Source organism: Mchenga conophoros, linkage group LG11 (genome assembly GCF_057382185.1).
Source record: "Mchenga conophoros isolate Kocher_MC1m ecotype Shallow Benthic linkage group LG11, M_conophoros_male_GT1.1, whole genome shotgun sequence".
Classification (NCBI taxonomy): Eukaryota; Metazoa; Chordata; class Actinopteri; order Cichliformes; family Cichlidae; genus Mchenga; species Mchenga conophoros.
Window position 1 is genome coordinate 37,399,975 of NC_140536.1, and position 19,718 is coordinate 37,419,692.

The window sequence follows — 19,718 nt, forward strand, 5'->3', positions numbered from 1 at the left end:
AAAACTTACATTTTTGCTCTTCCTGTTCATCATTAGGACAACAAACTCCTCCAGAAGCCTCAAGATTCTTAAATTCTTATATCCTGCATTTGTATCATTGTTGTGCCTCATCGTTACATCTAAACGATGCTAAGAATACACTTATTTATTTTGTGGGTTTGATTGTGTGAAGTCATCTTACAGGAACTGCTTTCTCGCTGACCTGCTTCTCCAAAATTGCCCAGAAACGTTTCTTTTTTTGGTACTTCCTCTGAAAACAGCCTTTCACGCTCGAATCAGCCCACGTCCTCAAGGTGAGAAATTAAAAAAAGAAACCGTTTTTTCTGAGCTGCATCCTGCTGGTGCAGTTTCATCGGCACGGATGTTTCCTGCTAAAAAATTCCATATTTACGAAATGATGCAACAAGAACAAAAGTGCTGCTCAGGGAAGCTTTTCAGTATTTATCCTTCTCCCTCTGAGCGAGAATGTGAACAAGAGTGCAGAGTACAGTGCAGAATACAGTGTACAGAGTACAGAGTACAGAGTAGAGTACAAAGTAGAGTACAGTATAGAGTACAGAGTACAGAGTAGAGTACAGAGTACAGAGTAGAGTACAGAGGGTCTCCAGAGGGTTCAGTCAGACATGTTTTGCAGACCAGTGTCAGTGAAGAAATTATTTAAATTACACAAACATAAGAGACAAACTCACACTTCCAGTCGTCACAGTCGCAGACGGTGCTGAGAGGAGGCTCCAGCACCCGAATGTAGACAAAAAGCGCAGAAACAAACTCAGTATTACGTGAAAGCGAGACGTTTATTATGGCTGATGGAGAAATACAAGGAGAACCGAGAAAACAACTACAACAAAAACTGGAAAAACTCAACATGAAAAACTCTAAATGTGAAACTTGGCATACATAGATACCTGGAACATGGAGACTTGACGCACAAGACAACAGACGACGTGACACTGAACAGAGGAAGACAGAGGACCTAAATGCAGCAGGTCCAGTTAGCATCAGCTGAAGGTCGTCAGGTCCTGCACAGATCACCTGAGGCTGAGAAGATTCCCACAGGTCTGGAAAACCTCCTGTGTGCTACCAGTGCCAAGGACTCCACATCCCAATGACCTCAACAGCTACAGGCCGGTGGCTCTGACATCCCACCCGATCAAGACCCTGGACACCGGTCCTGGTTCAGCCCCTGGTGAGCTCATCACTGGAACCACTTCACCTGGAGACCGCTGGGAGCACCTGTGTTCATGTTCTTTGATTTCTCCAGTGCCTTCAACACCATTCTTCCCACAGTCCTGAAGGACAAACTGGAGACTCAGGAGTGGACCGTCACCTCACTACATGGATCCTAGACTACCTCACTGACCGACTACGGTATGTGAGGACTCAGGGCTGTGTGTCGGACAGTACGGGGGCCCCACAGGGAACGCTTCTGGCTCCGTTCCTCTTCACCATCTACACTGCAGACTTCTCCCACAACTCCACCCAGTGCTTCCTGCAGAAATTATTTGACGTCTCTATAATAGTCGGCCTTATCACTGATGGGGACGACAAAGAGTACCAAGAACTGACCCATGGTTTTGTGGACTGGTGCCGGCAGAACTACCTCCAGATAAACACCAGTAAAACCACAGAGCTGGTGGTAGACCTCCACAGGCACAAACATCCTCCACCGCCACCACCGAACATCCAAGGTATGGATCTTATCTTATCTTATCTTATCTTATCTTATCTTATCTTATCTTATCTTATCTTATCTTATCTTATCTTACACAGAAGAGTAATGAGGGAAGTGGAAACACCTGGAAACACAGCTGACACAAATGAACATGATGCCACAGGGGAAGCAAAACTGAACACACTGAACATGGAAACACAAGACTGATTGACAACTGGACGTGGGAAACACAGACATGAAGCATAAAGCACACTGGGAAGATTGAATGATACACAAGGAGAGGAACATGGAAACAGATAAGGGGAATGAAGATATAACTAAAAATCATGCAGGAGGACAAGACAGGCTTTCACAGGAAACAGAAAACAACACACACAGGGGAGCATGGATGAAATTGTATCTAAACAAACCTAACTAAGACACACTAATAACAACACACAAACTTACCATTACTCTGATACATCATAAGAAATCAAATATACAAAATAAACTTGCTGCGTCACAGACTGAGCGCCCTGACAACAGAGCTCGGTACACTCAGTACTGTACGTGAATGTGATGTCTCATAGTGTGAGAAAACAAACCAGACAGCAACCAAAACCCAGAAGGCAGACACGCCCAACAACTGAGCTTTCAGTAGAGACGCGTCGAGCCTTGACGCTGCCAGTGATGCTGATCTTGAACAAAGCACGATTCCTCTGCAGGGCCTGCAAGAAGCAGCTGCCAAACCAACACGTAGCCCCCCAGGCAGGGTGGACGGGGTCATCACACTAGAACAATACCATTGTAGTACTGATGGAGGCTGTGAAGGAGATTTATGAATTTATCCAACTGCCTGCACCACAGAGCATGAAAGTCAGACTGCAGCAGATCAACACAAAGTGCTGCAGAGCTTCCTGCAGCTTCTCCTGTGGTCAGTGTGGCTCCTTTCAGTTTGTGGGTGAGATTGTGACTTCAGCGTCGACTGGCTAGTGAAGAGTAGACGACGGCATTATCGACTTCCTCCACGTGCCTGTGAAAACCAAGAGAAAACTCCACATGAGCGCCATAAAAACATCTGGGGTTAGAGTGAGCGCCCACATCTGGCTCCCAACAGGGCTGAGCCCCCCGCACCACAGTTACACCACTGTAATGTTTGCAGACGATACCACGGTGGGGGGACTCATTTCTTGGGGGGGGGTGAGTCAGTCTACTGCGTTCTTTTATTCTTCTTTTGCAGATTTGTGTCTCTATTTTGTTGTTCAATGCTTTGTTGCTACAATGACAATAAAGATTCTGATTGTGATGATTGGAAAATTCCATATGTGAAAAAATAAAGAGCCACGAAGTCCAAGAGTTAGAATTAACTGCTGTTTGTAGCTACTGTTAGCTGTTAGCTGTGTTTTATGTTTGTAGGGTAAACGAACAAGTAAAAACAAGTAACAAGTAATAATGATGTTTGTAACTTTTATTCATTTTAATTTAGTTCCTCTGATTTTCTTCTTACGTGTCTGTTTCTCACCTGAAAATCTAAAACACTACAAGCATCAAGCAAAGTCTTTCCATCCTCACAGCTGAACAGCTGTCGGTCCTACCTGCTCCTCTCATGGCTGTGTCTGAACTGCACCGAGGCGTAGCTGACGTCCTCCACAGCTCGGCTGGTTTCCTGTCGGTGACTTTCTTCTTGGATGCTGCTGTAGATGTCATGAGGATGCTGAAAACAGCCAGAAATACAGACGCGTGTAAAGCCATCACTGCCGAGCTCCCCGGCCCGATCCCTAACCGTATGAACCAATATCTTACGATCAACTATTATTATGTTTTTGACCATTAATTGCAAAGACTTTGGAGAACCATTAAAGGAAAACAACGTTTAGGATTACAGTCACTGAGAACCATTTAGATTTCACGTAGTCGTAGACAGATCATAATCTCCCCTCTGTGCTCATTTAAGATGAAATATTCTACGAGAGTCCGAAATTATCTTTGAAATCATAACTCACCTTTGGCTCCGTCTCGCCTCCATCAGCTCTCTGATGCTCTGCTGCTGCCAGCTTCCTGTAACAATATGACTGTCATGTCAACAGGAACCAGAAGATCTATCAAAAATCATGAATGTAGAAAATCAGGGGCAAAGAGAAATTGCATTATCATGCAAAAAAAACCAAAACATTTATGTGTTTTGTTGTTTCTGTGTGTCTGCAGCTGATTTCCCACAAACTCAGGCAGCTTCCACGGTTGTCCTTTCACACAAACACAGCAGGAGCTTATCTGCTTTGTGTACACCAGTGGAAATAGTGTGAATTAGGAGAAGTAGCTGCTCGGACGGAGTGAGCAGGAGGCCGTGCTGAACCAGAGTTTTTACCACATTTCTCACATGTAACTCACAGAAAACATAAACTGACCTTGACTTGCTGCCTCGACATTATTTTGTCTTATTGTATCACAATTATGTGCCAGAGACCAGCTTCGCTTCCCCTTCTCCTCCGTTGTGGTCATCAGCACATAACAATAATTTAATGTAATTCTTTCTTGGATACTTGTTTGTCTTTTGACTGTTACGCACAACAGATTCTTTCATTATGCAAAAGTTTAATAATGAACAGACTAAATTCATCTTCTCAGATCGAGGTTTAGAACATTTTGAACCCAAAATATCTTTTCTGCACTGTGGTGAAAGTTTATGCACCGATTTGTATGATTTCTGTGTAAAAGTGTGCTTTAAACATCTTTCATTTTATACATTACTATCATAATCCTAGAGCAGTTCAGAGCTGCAATGCTTGTGTAAAAATAAACGCAGAGTTGACAGTTCTCGCTGCTGCTTCTCCCACTTACATTTGGGGAAATGACTTATATAAAAATGCAGGCAAGTATTCATCAATACTTCGTGTTTATAGTTCTGATATGTTTCCGCTCATGTTCAAAACTTTCTGCACACAAAACATGTCACACACGTCTGTGTTTCCTGTGACTTTTTGGGATCATTATCATTAAAATAACACTCATAAAATAAAACAAAAAATATAATTTACAGTGTGTGTGTGTGTGTGTGTGTGTGTGTGTGTGTGTGTGTCCTTTAAGATTCTTTACACATTAAAAACCACCAAAATGTTAAAAATTTTAAATGTAGAAGAAACATAAAGTGTGATTTGTACCTTCTGATGATGAAGATGAAGAGTATGAATGCGATGACAGCCAGCAGGACACCCGACACCACGCCGACTATCAGAGGCAGGTTACCATCAACTGTAAAAATCAGAAATAATTCATAAAGAAATTTACAAATAAAGAAACAGACTAGACAAAAATCCCCTTGTTCTCCAAAAAACTGTAAACTTTTATTTATTTTTGCATCATTTATGGTTACGTTGTTTGTGGTTTTCCATATAATTTATCATGAAGATATCTAGAAATCCTCACACACCAGTCTGGTTTCCCTTCATCGGCTTACTGTGGAAATTCAAATGTTTTTAAATATTTTAATTGCATTTAAATCCCTGCAAAGCCCGACTCCTCCCCACATAACAGACCTGCTGAGACCTTATTCCAGCCTCGTGGCCTCTCTGCGTTTTAACTGTTCAATACTCTGCGTTTAAATCCAGAGGTGACCAGGCTTGCAGCTGTGGCGCCTCTGAAACAGTCTTCATCAGAACGGCTGAATTAGTGGTTTGTTTTAAACAGCAGCTGAAGCTCATTTTTAGAGGCTCACTTCTCCTTTATCTTTCACACTCTGGCTACTTTACACCGAATATCCATGAACGAATAGAAGTATGCTTGAATCTCTCTGTTCTATAAAGTGCTCTACTGACTGACATCAGCCCCCTCTGCTGTGTATTAGAGAAACGCCTGCAGTGTATTTACAGTTTGTGTAATATCTGAAAAAGATACCAGGCTGTCGTTCCTCCGCCTCCACCTGCAGGCTGTACGGCTCAGAGAGAGTCTCCATGATGCTCTTCAGAGCACAGGTGTAGTTCCCAGAATCCTCTGCAGTCACATTGTCGAGCTCAAGAGAGGAGCCAGTGTCTGAGAGGGCGTGGCCATCTTTGAACCAGGTGACCTCCAGTTGGTGGAAAGTGCAGTCTGAAGCACAGAGCAGTGTGACGGTTTCACCTCTGCTCACCTTTTTATCATCACTGGAGCTGATTATTCTCATTTTAGACCCATCTAAAATCAAAGTGATCATTACTTTCATTGAACGCTCATTTATGTTTTTTTATTAATGTCAGGATATTTTTCTCTCACCAACAACCGTGACATTCACTCCTGTCTGGTTAGTAAAATGTCCTTCAGGATGATCAGCTTCCATCCTGAAGCGAAAGCTTGCGTTGTCTCTCTGCTGAACATCTCTGATCTGTAAAGTGCAGTTTGTCTTCTTGTCTCCCAGATATTGATAACGAGGATCGATGTTTGCTGAGTTACTGTCATACACAGATGGAGTGCTGTCCTGACAGATCGCATGGTTCTTACACCAGCGGACTCTGACGATCTTTAGAGGAACTTCTCTCTGACCATCACTGAAAGACTTCCGAGGTGTGAAGGTGCAGGGGAGGGTGACAGTGGACCCTCTGACAGCACAGGTAGACGTGAAAGGATAGACCACAGTTTGACCCACAGCACCTGGAAACAGATGGTATAGAAGTAATTATATGTATATGTTCACAGGCGTGAGTTTCTCAAAATGGGCTCATTGAGTGCAGCACGGATAAGATCTTGGAGAGGCTACGGCTGCTGTGAACACTCAGAATAAGATCTCTGACTGCAGACTGGATACATCTCGGAAGGGCTCGCTCGGAATAACATCTCTGGGCGCAAATTGGATGACATCTCGGGGAGGCACACTGCTGTGAGTTCTCAGAATCGGCTCTTGGAGCACAAGAAATGACAACATCACAGAACGCAAGTATGGCGAAGCTCGCGGCTCTCCGACGGGAGATTGAGAGACCGGTGTTGGACTGTAGAACTGCTTTGAAATTCATATGAGCTGTTCGCATTAAAGTAAAAAATACCATCACTTCATGCGGAGACCCTCTCGGCACCAGCTGCAAGGCCGGAGCTGAACAAAACACCCTGATGACGACTGTGTTTAGTCTGTTCCTTCCCATTCCATGCAAGGCCACCTGGGTTGGCTGGAAGACTGTTTACTTAGCCTGGCAGGGCGAAGGACACTGTCTCAGCTGAACTATGGACACGCACACACAGACATATACTGATACTGATAAGCACTCACTGACGCATCACCCTCCCTATCCCGGATCCAACGCCACCTCTAACGCTTACCTCCCCCATGATGTGGACATCGGGTCAGCTGGAGGCGCAGTCGAAGATTGCAGCGGTCCCAGATCAGATGTACACACTGGAACTCTTCCCCATGTTGCTGTCTGTGTTTGTTGTGCTATGGTGTGTTGATATCTGTGCATTCCTGTATTATCCTTCTGTGTTACACATTTTGATGTTTTTTTCCTGCTACCTAGCCTGACCTGTCTCCCCAATGTGATGTTTCTGTATTGTATGTACGGTCGGCAAGGTCTGTCATCTCGGTTGTGGGCAAAAGACCTGCAACTGACAAATAAAGGCTATCTCATCATCTCGTCACTATAACTACTGATGCAATAACACATGCTGAAGCCCACCGTAACATCCTGCAAGTGTTCCAAGGAACACAACACGTATTAAACATGCAAACCATCATTTCACTAGCTGGGCCCACGTCCTCGTTTTAGGTTTGACAGTGTTTGAGTAGGTAAAGGTGATGCTTGGACATGAATTGAGCTGCGGTTTGGGGAAGGCCTCCAAGGATGGAGTGGGGCACGTAAACGAGAATGAACAGCTTGCAGAAACCTATATAGATGACAACAGGAAGGAGCGTGTTTAGAGGCGTGGTCCTGCTCCTGAAATTCTGATACATAATCTCCAACGAATAAAGCTCACATGTTCTTTGCATGGTTCACTGTTAAGGTAGCGGGCCACAGATAGTGCCATCTAGTGGTCACTATGACACTGAAAGGCCTACATGAGGACATCAGGCCATGTAGTTTATCGAGTATGGAGGGCGCTGAGCTAGAAGGATGTTCAAACCATGGACTTATTATTGTATAGCAACAAAAAACATGTATAAGAAATAAAGTGTTTTTCTCTCTGTCTATCGATTTCCTCACACACCAGTGTTTGTTCTCCCTCACATCTCCGGCCTGACATACGAGCAGATGAGTTGAGGATGTACAGCCTGTGAAATGAAATTATACGTCTATCTGTACTTATATTGCAAAATTAAATATTGAAGCAGTTACTCAGCTACATTTACCTGAAAGCTTTAATCATTCGTGTGTTACATTAGGATTGTGCCACGAAGAGTTTATGATGTTGTGTAATATTGTGTTAAAGTAAACTTTCTTCAACCTCTTTTGACTGAGATTCATTTATAGATATTACTTTAAAAATGTACTTTTGTTACTTTATTATTAGTACATATCTCCAGTGTGACTGAATGTAAACATTTCTGCGAGTTTTCTGAATTCCTGCAGAGTGAAGTAAGACTCACTGACAGCTGCCACACACACCACACAACACTTATTAGGCTCAGGCAGCAGTTACTTTGTCACATTTGTCACAGTAAGTTTAAACTGTTTTTTTTTTTTTTTCATTAATGAATGAAATGTTAAAAAAAGCAAATATGTTTCATAGCAGTGCAGCCAGGGTCATCATTTCAGCAAAAAGAGAAAAACAATGAGGTCATAAATTCTTTTACACTAATTAATCTGCTCAGACGCCCTTCTGCTTTCTTCTTTCCTGTTCCTGTGACAGTGTCGGCTTTCTCTGGAGGTTAAAAACTAATAAAAGCATCACTTCAGTCTCACCTGTCAGGAGGAACATGAAGCTCCACAGAGTCTTTTCAGTGCAAACTGCCATTCTCAGTCCTCTGCTGACGTCCTTCAGTTTAACCTTCTGCTGCTTCTGCTGGAGCGAGAGAGAGAGCGATGGCTAACAAGCAATTGTCTGGTGGTGTTTGTGACTGTCTGTCCCAATGTCACTTTCAAACTTCCTTTTATTTCAGCAACTCTTTTCTCTTTGACTCTGTTTCGTAAAGTTGCTAACTCCCTCTTTTAAAGTAACTTCCTTTCTTACAAAACGCTGTCACTGTTTTTAACGTAATTTCTAAAAACAGTGACAGTGTGAAGAAACTCCCATCATGCAGCAGTAAGAGGTGTTTCTTTCCACTGTTGAACCTGTGGTGGTGGTTGGAGAAACATCAGTGACCAGGTTATGTTGGCGTCGCCCCCACTGATGGACACACTTTGTCCTAGTTTGTGTGGCCTTACGAACCCAACAGTGAGATCTTAAGAGATCCAGCCTGCGGCTCTTCAATGGGGTGTCACAGGGTCCCCAGAAAAAAACATTGTAAATGTAAAATAATAAAATAAATATTCTTCTGTAGCAATAACAAAGTATAACATAAATTATTCTGTAGCAATTACACAAGAATATCCAGTAATGTCCCTGCCTACAATTAAACACATTCACTTACTGAAAATCATCTGCTGTGGCAAACGGCTGCAAGCCTTTGACCACAAACTGAGTCACTGCTCGGTGACGTTCGTCTATCCTGCCTGAAAGGAGACGCTACCGGTAGACTGCAGCGAGAACTGCCAGCATCTGAGCCAGACTCTGTCTCATCATGGTCACTAAATGCACAGTAATGGCAGGTTTGTAATAAGGCAGATCGCGCTAACATAATATGTTAGTTGATTATTTACCTGCCGCATTAACGGGAGAGGACGTGCAAACGTTACCGCTGCTGCTGGGTTGAGATTCACGAGTCCAGAATTAAAAACACGACATTCATTTAAGGTCATCACGTGTTTTGTGAGCAAATGCTTTTGCATATTCGTAGTGTTTCCTCCCTTAAATGAAATCTCTACTTTGCAAGTATTGCAAGTTTCCCTGTTGTCATCCGTTCTCGTAAAGTGTAATCAAACTTTTTAGTGTTTGAGCCGCTTAGGCGCCGTGTTTCCTGTTAGGTAAATGACGCTCCGCAACGTGGTTTCTACTGGTTTTGCTACTCAATACTGTGCTCTTGAAGCAGATATGTTTAAGGGCCCTGTTAAAGGTAAAAATAGTGACACTAATGCTGAGTGTTGACCAGAGACGATGTAAGAGAGAGACATTAAAAACTCGTGAGCTGAAATCTACTGAAGAATTCTGAAACATAAGCAAAACATCCAGTGGAAGAAATAAAAACTCAGAAAACTTTGAGCCTTGTTGTTTATGTGCTGACCACTGAAATAAAGGTTTACATAGATAACACTGTCATGATGGTGAGGTTTGATTTTAGAAGGACTTGACTTGGACTTCTGATTCAATTCAGTTTAATTTATATACATCACCAATAGACAGCAATAACCATTCAAGGCACCCTGTACTCTAACGCTAACGCCAGCACATGCTCGACGAATATGTAAGCTCACATTTTTGGCTCCACTCCTAATTTTACAGCTTATTAAGAGACTTCCTGTACAGGTACATGGTTCCCTGGAGGAATTCCTCCCTTTTCTCATCCTTGCTTTTATCATTATAAACATCCATCATGTATCTGTGCATCTCTTTGGTATCGACAGGGCTCCACAGGCCCTCCTCCACCATCAGCTGCAGTTCATGCTCCATAGATGTTTTGTATTTGTTTCCAGACTCGGACTTTGGGTCCACTCTGGACATGCAGACGTAGCCCCCTGAAGGAGAAAAAAACAACAAAACCACAACAATTTATGACCTTTTTCGTTTTTTTGAAAAACAGAAAGTTTGCTCAGGTTTGCTGGACACTGTAGGATGTGCTCCAACGTCAGGAGAGCATGAGTCCTCTGCCACATGCTGTCACATATCGTGTGTTTTTATTCATCTGAGGTCCCATTTACTGTCATTTGAAGACCCAACAACAACCAGATTATTTTTATATATATATACCAGCACGCCCCTGCGGGCGGTTTATCCTTCAAGCTCGGGTCCTCTACCAGAGGCCTGGGAGCATGAGGGTCCTGCGCAGTATCTTAGCTGTTCCCAGGACCCAGTAAGGGTCCTAAGGCTATGCTAAGCAAGCCTACTGCAGACATGAGCAAGACAGATAAATATGAAGGCATGCCGGCTCGGACGTTGCCCGGATCAACAAGGTCCGCGTCAGGTGTTGAAGAACCAGGGCACCCTGACGAAAAGTGGGCGTTGTTGGAATGCTACTACGCAAGTAACCCCGGCGGAAGGGGCTACATGAATAGGATGAGGGACCTATGGATTCTTCGATACCCAACATCCACAATGACGGCGAAACAACTAGTAGCTCAGTGTTCCAACATTCGAAAGAAGGGACTGCTCTCACAGCTAGAGATTGACGAGGTACAACACAAATGCTACAGCAAGGAGGAGTCAGGACGCCAGGTCAGGGGGGAGATATCATCACCCCCACCCGAGATTGGGTACATAGCCCCAAGTGCGATAGGAGAAGGATCGTTGAGTGCGAGAGGAACTGACCTGAAAAATAGGATCATGGCCAAGCTTGAAACCTGGATCCCCCATAGCCGGTTACCAAGATTACGTGAAGTACCCTCAGAAGGTCTGCTAGATGATGTTAATGCAGCACTACGGACAATACCTACAACCACGATTACCGACACTAACAAGCTGATCTACAATACGGCAGCAGTGATCAGTGAGATGCTTGGCTATAAGTTGAACAGCCACAAGGGGCAGTACCCTCCATGGAGAAGGAGGCTAGAGGGCAAGATCAAAGTAGCACGGAGGGAGGTTAGCCAACTAACGGAGTTGCAGAAAGGTGCGACAAAGAAGGTGCATAAGAAATACAGCAAGCTGTCCATAGCTGAGGCCTTGGAAACTGCCAAGCAAAGACTCACAGCCTTGGCCAGCCGCTTGAGGAGGTACACCAGAGAGATAGAAGGCAGGAGAATAAACCAGCTGTTCGCCACAGAACCAGCAAAGGTGTACTCTCAGTGGCAAGGGAACAATAATAATAAGAGAACAGCACCACCAAGGCCGGAGATGGAGCATACTGGAAGAGCATATGGGAGAAGGACGCAACCCATAACGGCAATGCTCAGTGGCTAGTGGATCTGAGGGCAGACCACAGCGACCTCCCTGAACAGGGTCCAGTAACCATCACAGTGGCAGATATCCAAGAAAGGGTCTCCAGTATGAACAGTTGGACAGCACCAGGGCCCGACATGGTTCACGCCTATTGGCTAAAGAAGCTGACTGCACTCCACGAGCGTCTGGCAGCACAAATGAACCAGCTGCTAGTTAACGAGAGACACCCGGAATGGCTAACCGAAGGTCGAACGGTCCTGATCCCCAAGGACCCCAAGAAGGGACCCCTCCAACTACCGACCAATAACCTGCCTCAGTACTACATGGAAGCTCCTGTCAGGCATCATATCGGCTAACAGGCACATGGGTCAATACATGAGCGGGACACAGAAAGGAATTGGCAAGAATACCAGAGGCGCAAAACACCAGCTACTGGTAGACAGAACAGTCAGCCGAGACTGCAAGACCAGACTGACCAACCTGTGCACTGCCTGGATTGATCACAAGAAGGCCTATGACTCAGTGCCCCACAGCTGGATACTGGAATGCTTAGAATTGTACAAGATCAATGGGACCCTAAGAGCCTTCATCAGGAACTCAATGGGGATGTGGCGTACAACACTAGAGGCCAACTCCAAGCCCATAGCACAAGTTACCATCAAGTGTGGGATCTACCAAGGAGATGCTCTGTCCCCACTGCTGTTCTGCATAGGCCTGAACCCCCTCAGTGAGATCATTAACAAGACTGGCTACGGATACTGACTACGGAACGGAGCAGTTGTCAGCCACCTCCTGTACATGGATGACATCAAGCTGTATGCCAAGAGTGAACGAGACATCGATTCACTGATCCACACCACCAGGCTATACAGCAATGACATTGGAATGTCGTTCGGACTGGAGAAGTGTAGTCGGATGGTAACAAAGAGAGGGAAGGTAGTCAGAACTGAGGGGATTGAACTACCAGAAGGCAACATTGCAGACATAGAGGACAGTTACAAGTACCTGGGGATCCCGCAGGCGAATGGGAACCATGAAGAGGCCGCTAGAAAAGCTGCAACCACCAAGTACCTGCAGAGGGTCAGGCAAGTCCTGAGGAGTCAGCTGAATGGTAAGAACAAGATCCGGGCCATCAACACGTACGCCCTGCCCGTGATCAGGTACCCTGCTGGGGTAATAGGCTGGCCAAAGGAGGAGATAGAAGCCACTGACATAAAGACAAGAAAGCTCCTTACCATGCATGGAGGGTTTCACCCCAAGTCCAGCACCCTGAGGCTGTACGCTAAGCGGAAGGAAGGGGGCCGGGGACTGGTGAGTGTCAGCACCACAGTCCAGGATGAGACAAGGAACATCCAAGAATACATTGGGAAGATGGCCCCAAATGACCGAGTGCTCAGTGAATACCTCAGGCAGCAGAAACCCAAGAAAGAGGAGGAAGACGAGGAACCATCATGGAAGGACAGGCCCCTGCACGGTATGTACCACCGGCAGATAGAGGAGGTGGCTGATATCCAGAAATCCTACCAGTGGCTGGACAAAGCTGGACTGAAAGACAGCACAGAGGCACTAATCATGGCAGCACAAGAACAAGCTCTGAGCACAAGATCCATAGAGGCTGGGGTCTATCACACCAGGCAAGACCCCAGGTGCAGGCTGTGTAAAGATGCCCCAGAGACAATCCAGCACATAACAGCAGGGTGCAAGATGCTAGCAGGCAAGGCATACATGGAACGCCATAACCAAGTGGCCGGCATAGTGTACAGGAACATCTGTGCCGAGTATAACCTGGAAGTCCCGAGGTCAAAATGGGAGATGCCCCCAAGGGTGGTGGAGAATGACCGAGCTAAGATCCTGTGGGACTTCCAGATACAGACGGACAAAATGGTGGTGGCTAACCAACCGGACATAGTGGTGGTAGACAAACAGAAGAAGACGGCCGTAGTGATCGATGTAGCGGTTCCGAATGACAGCAATATCAGGAAGAAGGAACACGAGAAGCTGGAGAAATACCAAGGGCTCAGAGAAGAGCTCGAGAGGATGTGGAGGGTGAAGGTGACGGTGGTCCCCGTGGTAATTGGAGCACTAGGTGCGGTGACTCCCAAGCTAGGCGAGTGGCTCCAGCAGATCCCGGGAATAACATCGGAGATCTCTGTCCAGAAGAGCGAAGTCCTGGGAACAGCTAAGATACTGCGCAGGACCCTCAAGCTCCCAGGCCTCTGGTAGAGGACCCGAGCTTGAAGGATAAACTGCCCGCAGCGGCGTGCTGGGTGTTGGTTTTTTTTGTTTTGTTATTTATATATATCCTTAGCAGGTGTGTGGTGGTCTGTCTAAAAATCTCCAAAGGTTTATTCTGTTCATCTGGACGTAGCGTTTTGTGGGAGAAACGTTTCGTCACTCATCCAATTGACTTCTTCAGTCTCAGCTGACTGCAGGTTTCCAACCTTATAAACAGTACATTTGCATAATGACTGAAACCAGCCCACTGAAGGAACAATGGCCTGGGAGGTCAGTTCCTTCATTATGATTATGCAAATTCTCATGACCATTGATCAGCAACGCATACAGATCAGTACTTAAAGGTCTGACTCTCATCATCCACTGGAGGATAAACTGGGTTTCATCAGTGAGTAAATGTGGTTATCCCGGCTGGATGTTTGTCAAAGTTGGGAAGGCGCCAAAAGAAAGCTCCAACTGATCCAGGAGAGAAGGACAACCGCTGCCTGAGCGAAAACCTGTAGTGATTCCATATGTGTCAGGAGTATCGGAGCAGCTGAGATGCATTTTTTCTAAACACCGGGTCTCTGTGGCTTTCAATCCCCAAAACACGCTGCGCCAAAAACTGGTCCACCCCAAGGATCGGGTCCCCCGACACAAACAGAGTAACATAGTGTACGCTGTTAAGTGCAGGAGGATTGCCAGGATTTATACATCGGGGAAACCAAACAACCTCTGGCAAAGCGGATGGCACAACACAGAAGAGCCACCTCGTCAGGCCAGGACTCTGCAGTCTATTTACACCCACAGGCCAGTGGACACTCTTTCAATGATGAGGATGTAACATCCTGGACAGTGAGGAACGCTGGTTTGAGGGCGGAGTCAAGGAGGCCAGTTATGTGAAAAGGGAAAGACCATCTCTGAATCGAGGAGGGGGTCTAAGGGTACATCTGTCCCCATCTTACAATGCTGTGATTGCAGCCATTCCCCAACTCTCTGTGAATGGGACTCATGGTTATTGATCAGAGGTTGTTGATCAATGGTCATGACAATTTGCATAATTAAGATTAAGGAACTGACCTCCCAGCCCATTGTTCCTTCAGTGGGCTGGTTTCAGTCATTATGCAAATGTGCTGTTTATAAGGTTGGAAACCTGCAGTCAGCTGAGACTGAAGAAGTCAATTGGATGAGCGACAAAACGTTTCTCCCACTGAAAACGTCCGGATGAACAGAATCCACTTTTGGAGATTTACTTACCTGAATGCATCCATCAAGACGTCTTCTAAAAATCACATCACAGCATTGATTATGTTATTATTGAAAGCTAAAGAAGACTCTGAGTTCATCACATCAGATAAATGGTTTTAGATTAAATGGAAAAAAAATATCTCACTCAGATTAACATCAGTTTGTTTGTTTGAAAGTTGGTTGGTTACCTGGTTTAGTAGCTTTGCAGAGCTCCCTGATAACGCTGACCGGCACGTAATCATCACGTAAAGCACCAGTAATGATCACCACATCAAACCCACCTGAAACCAGAAGCAGACCAGGAGGGAGAGGAGTTAGTAAAATGAGTTATTTAGAGTTATTAGTTAGAGAGAAGTTAGTTACAGAGGAGTTAGAGGAGTTAGTTGTTTTGGGGTGAAAAGTTGGCATTGTCACGTTGTGGGTTTTTCTACGTTTTGGTTCCTCTTTTGTTTTGCACTTCTTTCTCGTGTAATGTTCTCGTGTTCCTTCCTCTATCGTGTCTTTGCAGTAAAGCCTCCTGTGTTCCTCTGTAAGTGTTTTTAGTTTTAATCTTCATCTCATGGATAGTTTCCTGTTTTACTCTGTGAGGTTTTTTCATGTCTTGTTTTTGCTTTTACTGTTTGTCTTCCCCCCCTCTTTCTTCTGTTTCTGATCCGTGATGCGCTGCAGTTTCAGACCATTATTGACATAAATATATTTTGAGCATCTAACTAATCGATATCCTCAATAAAAGTATTTTTTATATTTATAAAATTAAATAGGTAGCAAAAGTTTTGACTACATCAGCATTAGCACCGCCCCCTGACTGTAGCAAATGAATGATCAAATAGTTAATAGTTAAGTAATTAACTATCTTTTAAAGTTAAAAAAAAAAACATTTTTAAGTTATTAATGACCAGTTTCATTACTTATGTATTTATTTAGTTTTTTTATTTTGGCACTTTCAGTCCCCCATATTCTATAAAACCTCAGGTGTTGTTATTCTCAATTGTGCTGTTTTACTATCAGCTGGCGGTGCTGTCTTCTTGTCTGTGGTGCTAATGTGTCTGTCGGGTTATCTGCTTTGTTAGCTCAGAGTGTGAGTGTGATGTACCAGTCTGTGCAGGCAGCGGGTCTGTTCCCAGTAAGGCCAGTTTGAGCTCCCGATAAAGGCCACTCTTAGCAGCTTGTTCCAGCATGCCCTTACTACCATCCACTCCCACAAAGTGTTTGAAGCCGAGGTCAAACATCTAAATACAGAGAAAAGACGATCAGTTCTGAGCCTGCTCCATGAACTCTGGATGTTCGTCTGAGAATGAATTTCACAGATTTTGAATAAGTGCTGAAATTTCCCACTTTCAAAAAGAATCACACGTAAGACGGTGAGTTCATGTTTGCATTTACTATTTTACAAAACTGATTTGGGATTCATTAAAATGTTATTGTTTTTCCATAATTAGATCAATCTGAACATGTCCTCACGTGTGATTCATAAAAATGCTGACCACAGTAAAACTTCCTGAATCCCATTTGTGACATCAGCATTTTAAACATCTACAGGTCTCAAATCAGCTCGGAGTGACGGCTCCTTCCAGCTATTGGAAGGTGCCACCTTCCAGAGTTTTCCAGTTATTGGTTCACCATGCAGCCAGTCCAGATCCGCAGGCCACATCGAGAACCTGAGCGTCTCCACGACTTCCACAGAAGTGATCGTTCAGAAAATCTACGGCCAGCTGTGGTGCTCTGTACTTCATTGTCTCTGAATCCTGTCAACATAAAGCAGCGGAAAAAACAAAGTATTCTTATTGGCTGTTGGGATTTAGGCTGTCCAGTGCTGTTTTTGTCACACCCACATGTTTCAGATCATCAAACAAATGTGAACATTAGACAAACCGAGTAAACTGAAAATTTTTATTGATGATTTCATTTATTAGGGGAAAAACTTCCCAAATCTCCCTGCAATAATTGTCCCATAAATAATAACTAGTTGTGCCACACTTGGCGACAAGACCTGAAGTCAAGTGTTTGTGTTATCCTGCCACGAGTCTTTCACGTGTCTGCGGAGGAGCTCTGCTTACTCTTCTTTACAGAATTATTTGAATTTCCAGTTGTTTTCCAGCATGAGCAGCCTCTTTACGGCAATGCTCTGCTTGCTTTTTTCTTGTGACCTCCTGTGACATCATAACCATCTTCATCAGTTTTCCCGTGCTGCTCTCCTCCCTGAGTGTGTCCTGTCCTGCTCTCTTTCCTGTGGGACAGATGTCGCTCTCCCTCACGTATCCTCTGAAGCGTTTACATTTGGCACTCAGAGTGTCTCCACTAAATCAGATCTGATGGTGAATGTTCGGTGTTCATCGGGTCAGCTGTGCCACACAGAGTTTAGGTTTCAACGGCTCAATCTTCTGTAATAATGAAACTCTCCTCTGGATCGATCCTCCGTCGTCGGGGCTTTGTAACGCATTTCAGAGAGAAATAAGATGCGCTTACACTTTATTATTTCGTTCAGGAGTTTCTGCCTCATGAAACGACCCGACTGCATCTTTTTATATAAACTGGCATTTTTATAAATGAATCATTAGCTGATTTGCTCCACTGCTTTCAGTCATACAGCTGCGTCTCTTTGGTGAACTCTGGCAGCAGAGAACAGAGCGCACTGCGACCTAATCTGGGCTCGATAGATGACGATGCCAGCTCTGAGCGCTCATTTTGTATTTAAAACTTTCTTAGATTAAATAATCTGCTCTTACAACTCAATGTCAAACGAATAAACTGTGAACATTTCATCTGGTTTATCGAAGAACAAGAACAGCAGCTCACTCCGTCAGCTCCACACCTGTGAGTTTAGGGTTAGCGGGAGAAAATCTCAGGTCCAATCTGAAAGTTTTCGGGGGTTTTTGCTTGAGGTCAGGGCGGAAACATTCTGATTATTTGAGAAGAAACAAAGAAGAAACGGTAAGAACTGGTCTTCACTGCCAGACGGAGTCCAAAGACCAGTTAAAGCGCGTTTGATATTTATTTATTGGTTCACACAGTCAGCCCAGGAGGCCTTTCTTTCTCCTCACCTGTTCGTACGTCTCAGCCCAGCTGTTGTAAAAATCCGTAGTCTGCTGCGGATCGAAACATGACCCTCATATCGTCCACAGTTCTTCTGGAGCCCGACATGATGAGGAGCTGAGCTCAGACCTGGAGAGAGTGCAGCGGACTCACTGACACGTAGAGACCCGACTAACCTGACTGTGCCCGCCGGGCAGGTATGCACCACAAGTATCTTCGACACAGACAGGCTGCGTTGGTTTTAGCTGACTGCAGGAGAAAAATAAATGTTTAAGGTAAAGTATGACGACGGTTGATAGCTGTGGGTTTTTATTAATTACAGTGATCGATAAAAACGAACGATTCTCCGAGTCTGAGGCTGCAGTCCAAGCTGTTTAAAGGGATGACATCACTCATAAAAACATAAAACCATTTATTTTCTGAACACATGCACATTCCAGGGTTTGGGCTGCTGTGACTTCACATCTGAAAGAATACGAAGCATAAATGAAATGGATTCCTGAGTCTCTCTGCCTCTCATGGTGTAATGTAAAAAAGACCAAACATGGCAGCTCCTTTAAACTCGATGAGGATAAGAGTGAGCGGCTTCTAACAGATGAACAATGAGGTGACACTGAAAACGAACTAATCATTTGTCTGTTCTTCTGATATGTGTTTCCTTCAGGTGATGATCACTAAATGATTGCTCTCTTCAGATACTTTGTTACAGTTAAACACAATCAGATTTTCTCTGACCTGACTGATCGCTCTCTTCACATCTGTCAGACATTCAGTCCCCTACAGATGTTGAAGGAAACTGTTTCCAGGGCCTACTCCGTGGATCGGCTTCCTCCGAGGCGTGGACGTCTATCAGCAGAGAATGTACCTTCACCTATCAGCAGAGAATGTCCCTTAGTCTGTAACACAGTCAAATATATTCTCAAGTAATATTCAAGCATGCCATTCAGCGTGTTAGTACGAGCTCGGGAGCAGCTTGGGAGAACAAGAAAACAGAGACTGCTTCAGGTTGTCTTCCCAAATTGACTCAACTTTATTCACAAGTACAACAGTTTATATAGAGGGACAAATTCATGAGACAGCAGATTATCAGTTTAAACCAGTACAGACCAAGATAAGGCAGCGTCTTCCTGCCCTTGGGTGAAGAAGCATCCTTTGTGTAGTGTATCAGTTCAGCTACAATTGTGATTATCTCAGCGACATATTTTCAAGGCACAAAACAAAGAGTTCTTTCATTAGTGAAATCTGAAACAAACCATTTGGCCTTCAACAGGCGTCTAAAAGATTAAGAAACTAATGTAGCTGAGGGAGTGATCTCTGTGGTATTTCAACCTTGTACCAGCCTGTGATTCTCACACATCAATTCTTGGGTCAAAGAGAAAAATAACTAAAACAAAGGGGCCTTATTGAATGACAGAGTTTTCCTGTATAATGTCACTATAAAACAATATCCAGTAAATGCTACCATGGTACTAAAATACCTAACAGA

General features: G+C 44.4%; 1 protein-coding gene and 1 pseudogene across 2 annotated transcripts; both read right to left on the reverse strand.

Annotated features, from left to right (window-relative positions):
* Positions 1-757: 757 nt before the first annotated feature.
* Positions 758-8,646, reverse strand: LOC146564984 (uncharacterized). The gene is made up of 7 exons (XM_085292801.1): positions 8,509-8,646; positions 5,897-6,271; positions 5,543-5,818; positions 4,810-4,900; positions 3,655-3,709; positions 3,247-3,365; positions 758-2,684 (listed from the first exon to the last, which is right to left on the reverse strand). The coding sequence occupies exons 1-7, from the start codon at positions 8,558-8,560 to the stop codon at positions 2,627-2,629; spliced, it is 1,026 nt and encodes a 341-aa protein (XP_085148927.1). The 5' UTR covers positions 8,561-8,646; the 3' UTR covers positions 758-2,626.
* Positions 8,647-10,131: 1,485 nt separating this feature from the next.
* LOC146564985 (methyltransferase-like protein 27) lies at positions 10,132-19,269 on the reverse strand (annotated as a pseudogene). The gene is made up of 7 exons (XR_014894241.1): positions 18,968-19,269; positions 18,241-18,481; positions 16,820-16,944; positions 16,661-16,697; positions 16,293-16,428; positions 15,388-15,480; positions 10,132-10,377 (listed from the first exon to the last, which is right to left on the reverse strand). The product of XR_014894241.1 is annotated as a methyltransferase-like protein 27 (transcript).
* Positions 19,270-19,718: the final 449 nt, after the last annotated feature.

Coding starts and splice junctions, on each gene's coding strand:
- LOC146564984 (XM_085292801.1), bottom strand. CDS start 8,560: ATGGCAGTTTGCACTGAAAAGACTCTGTGGAGCTTCATGTTCCTCCTG. Junction 6,272..8,508: donor CTTCATGTTCCTCCTGACAG/GTGAGACTGAAG, acceptor ATCTGTTTCCAG/GTGCTGTGGGTCAAACTGTG. Junction 4,901..5,542: donor GGCGGAGGAACGACAGCCTG/GTATCTTTTTCA, acceptor TGATTTTTACAG/TTGATGGTAACCTGCCTCTG.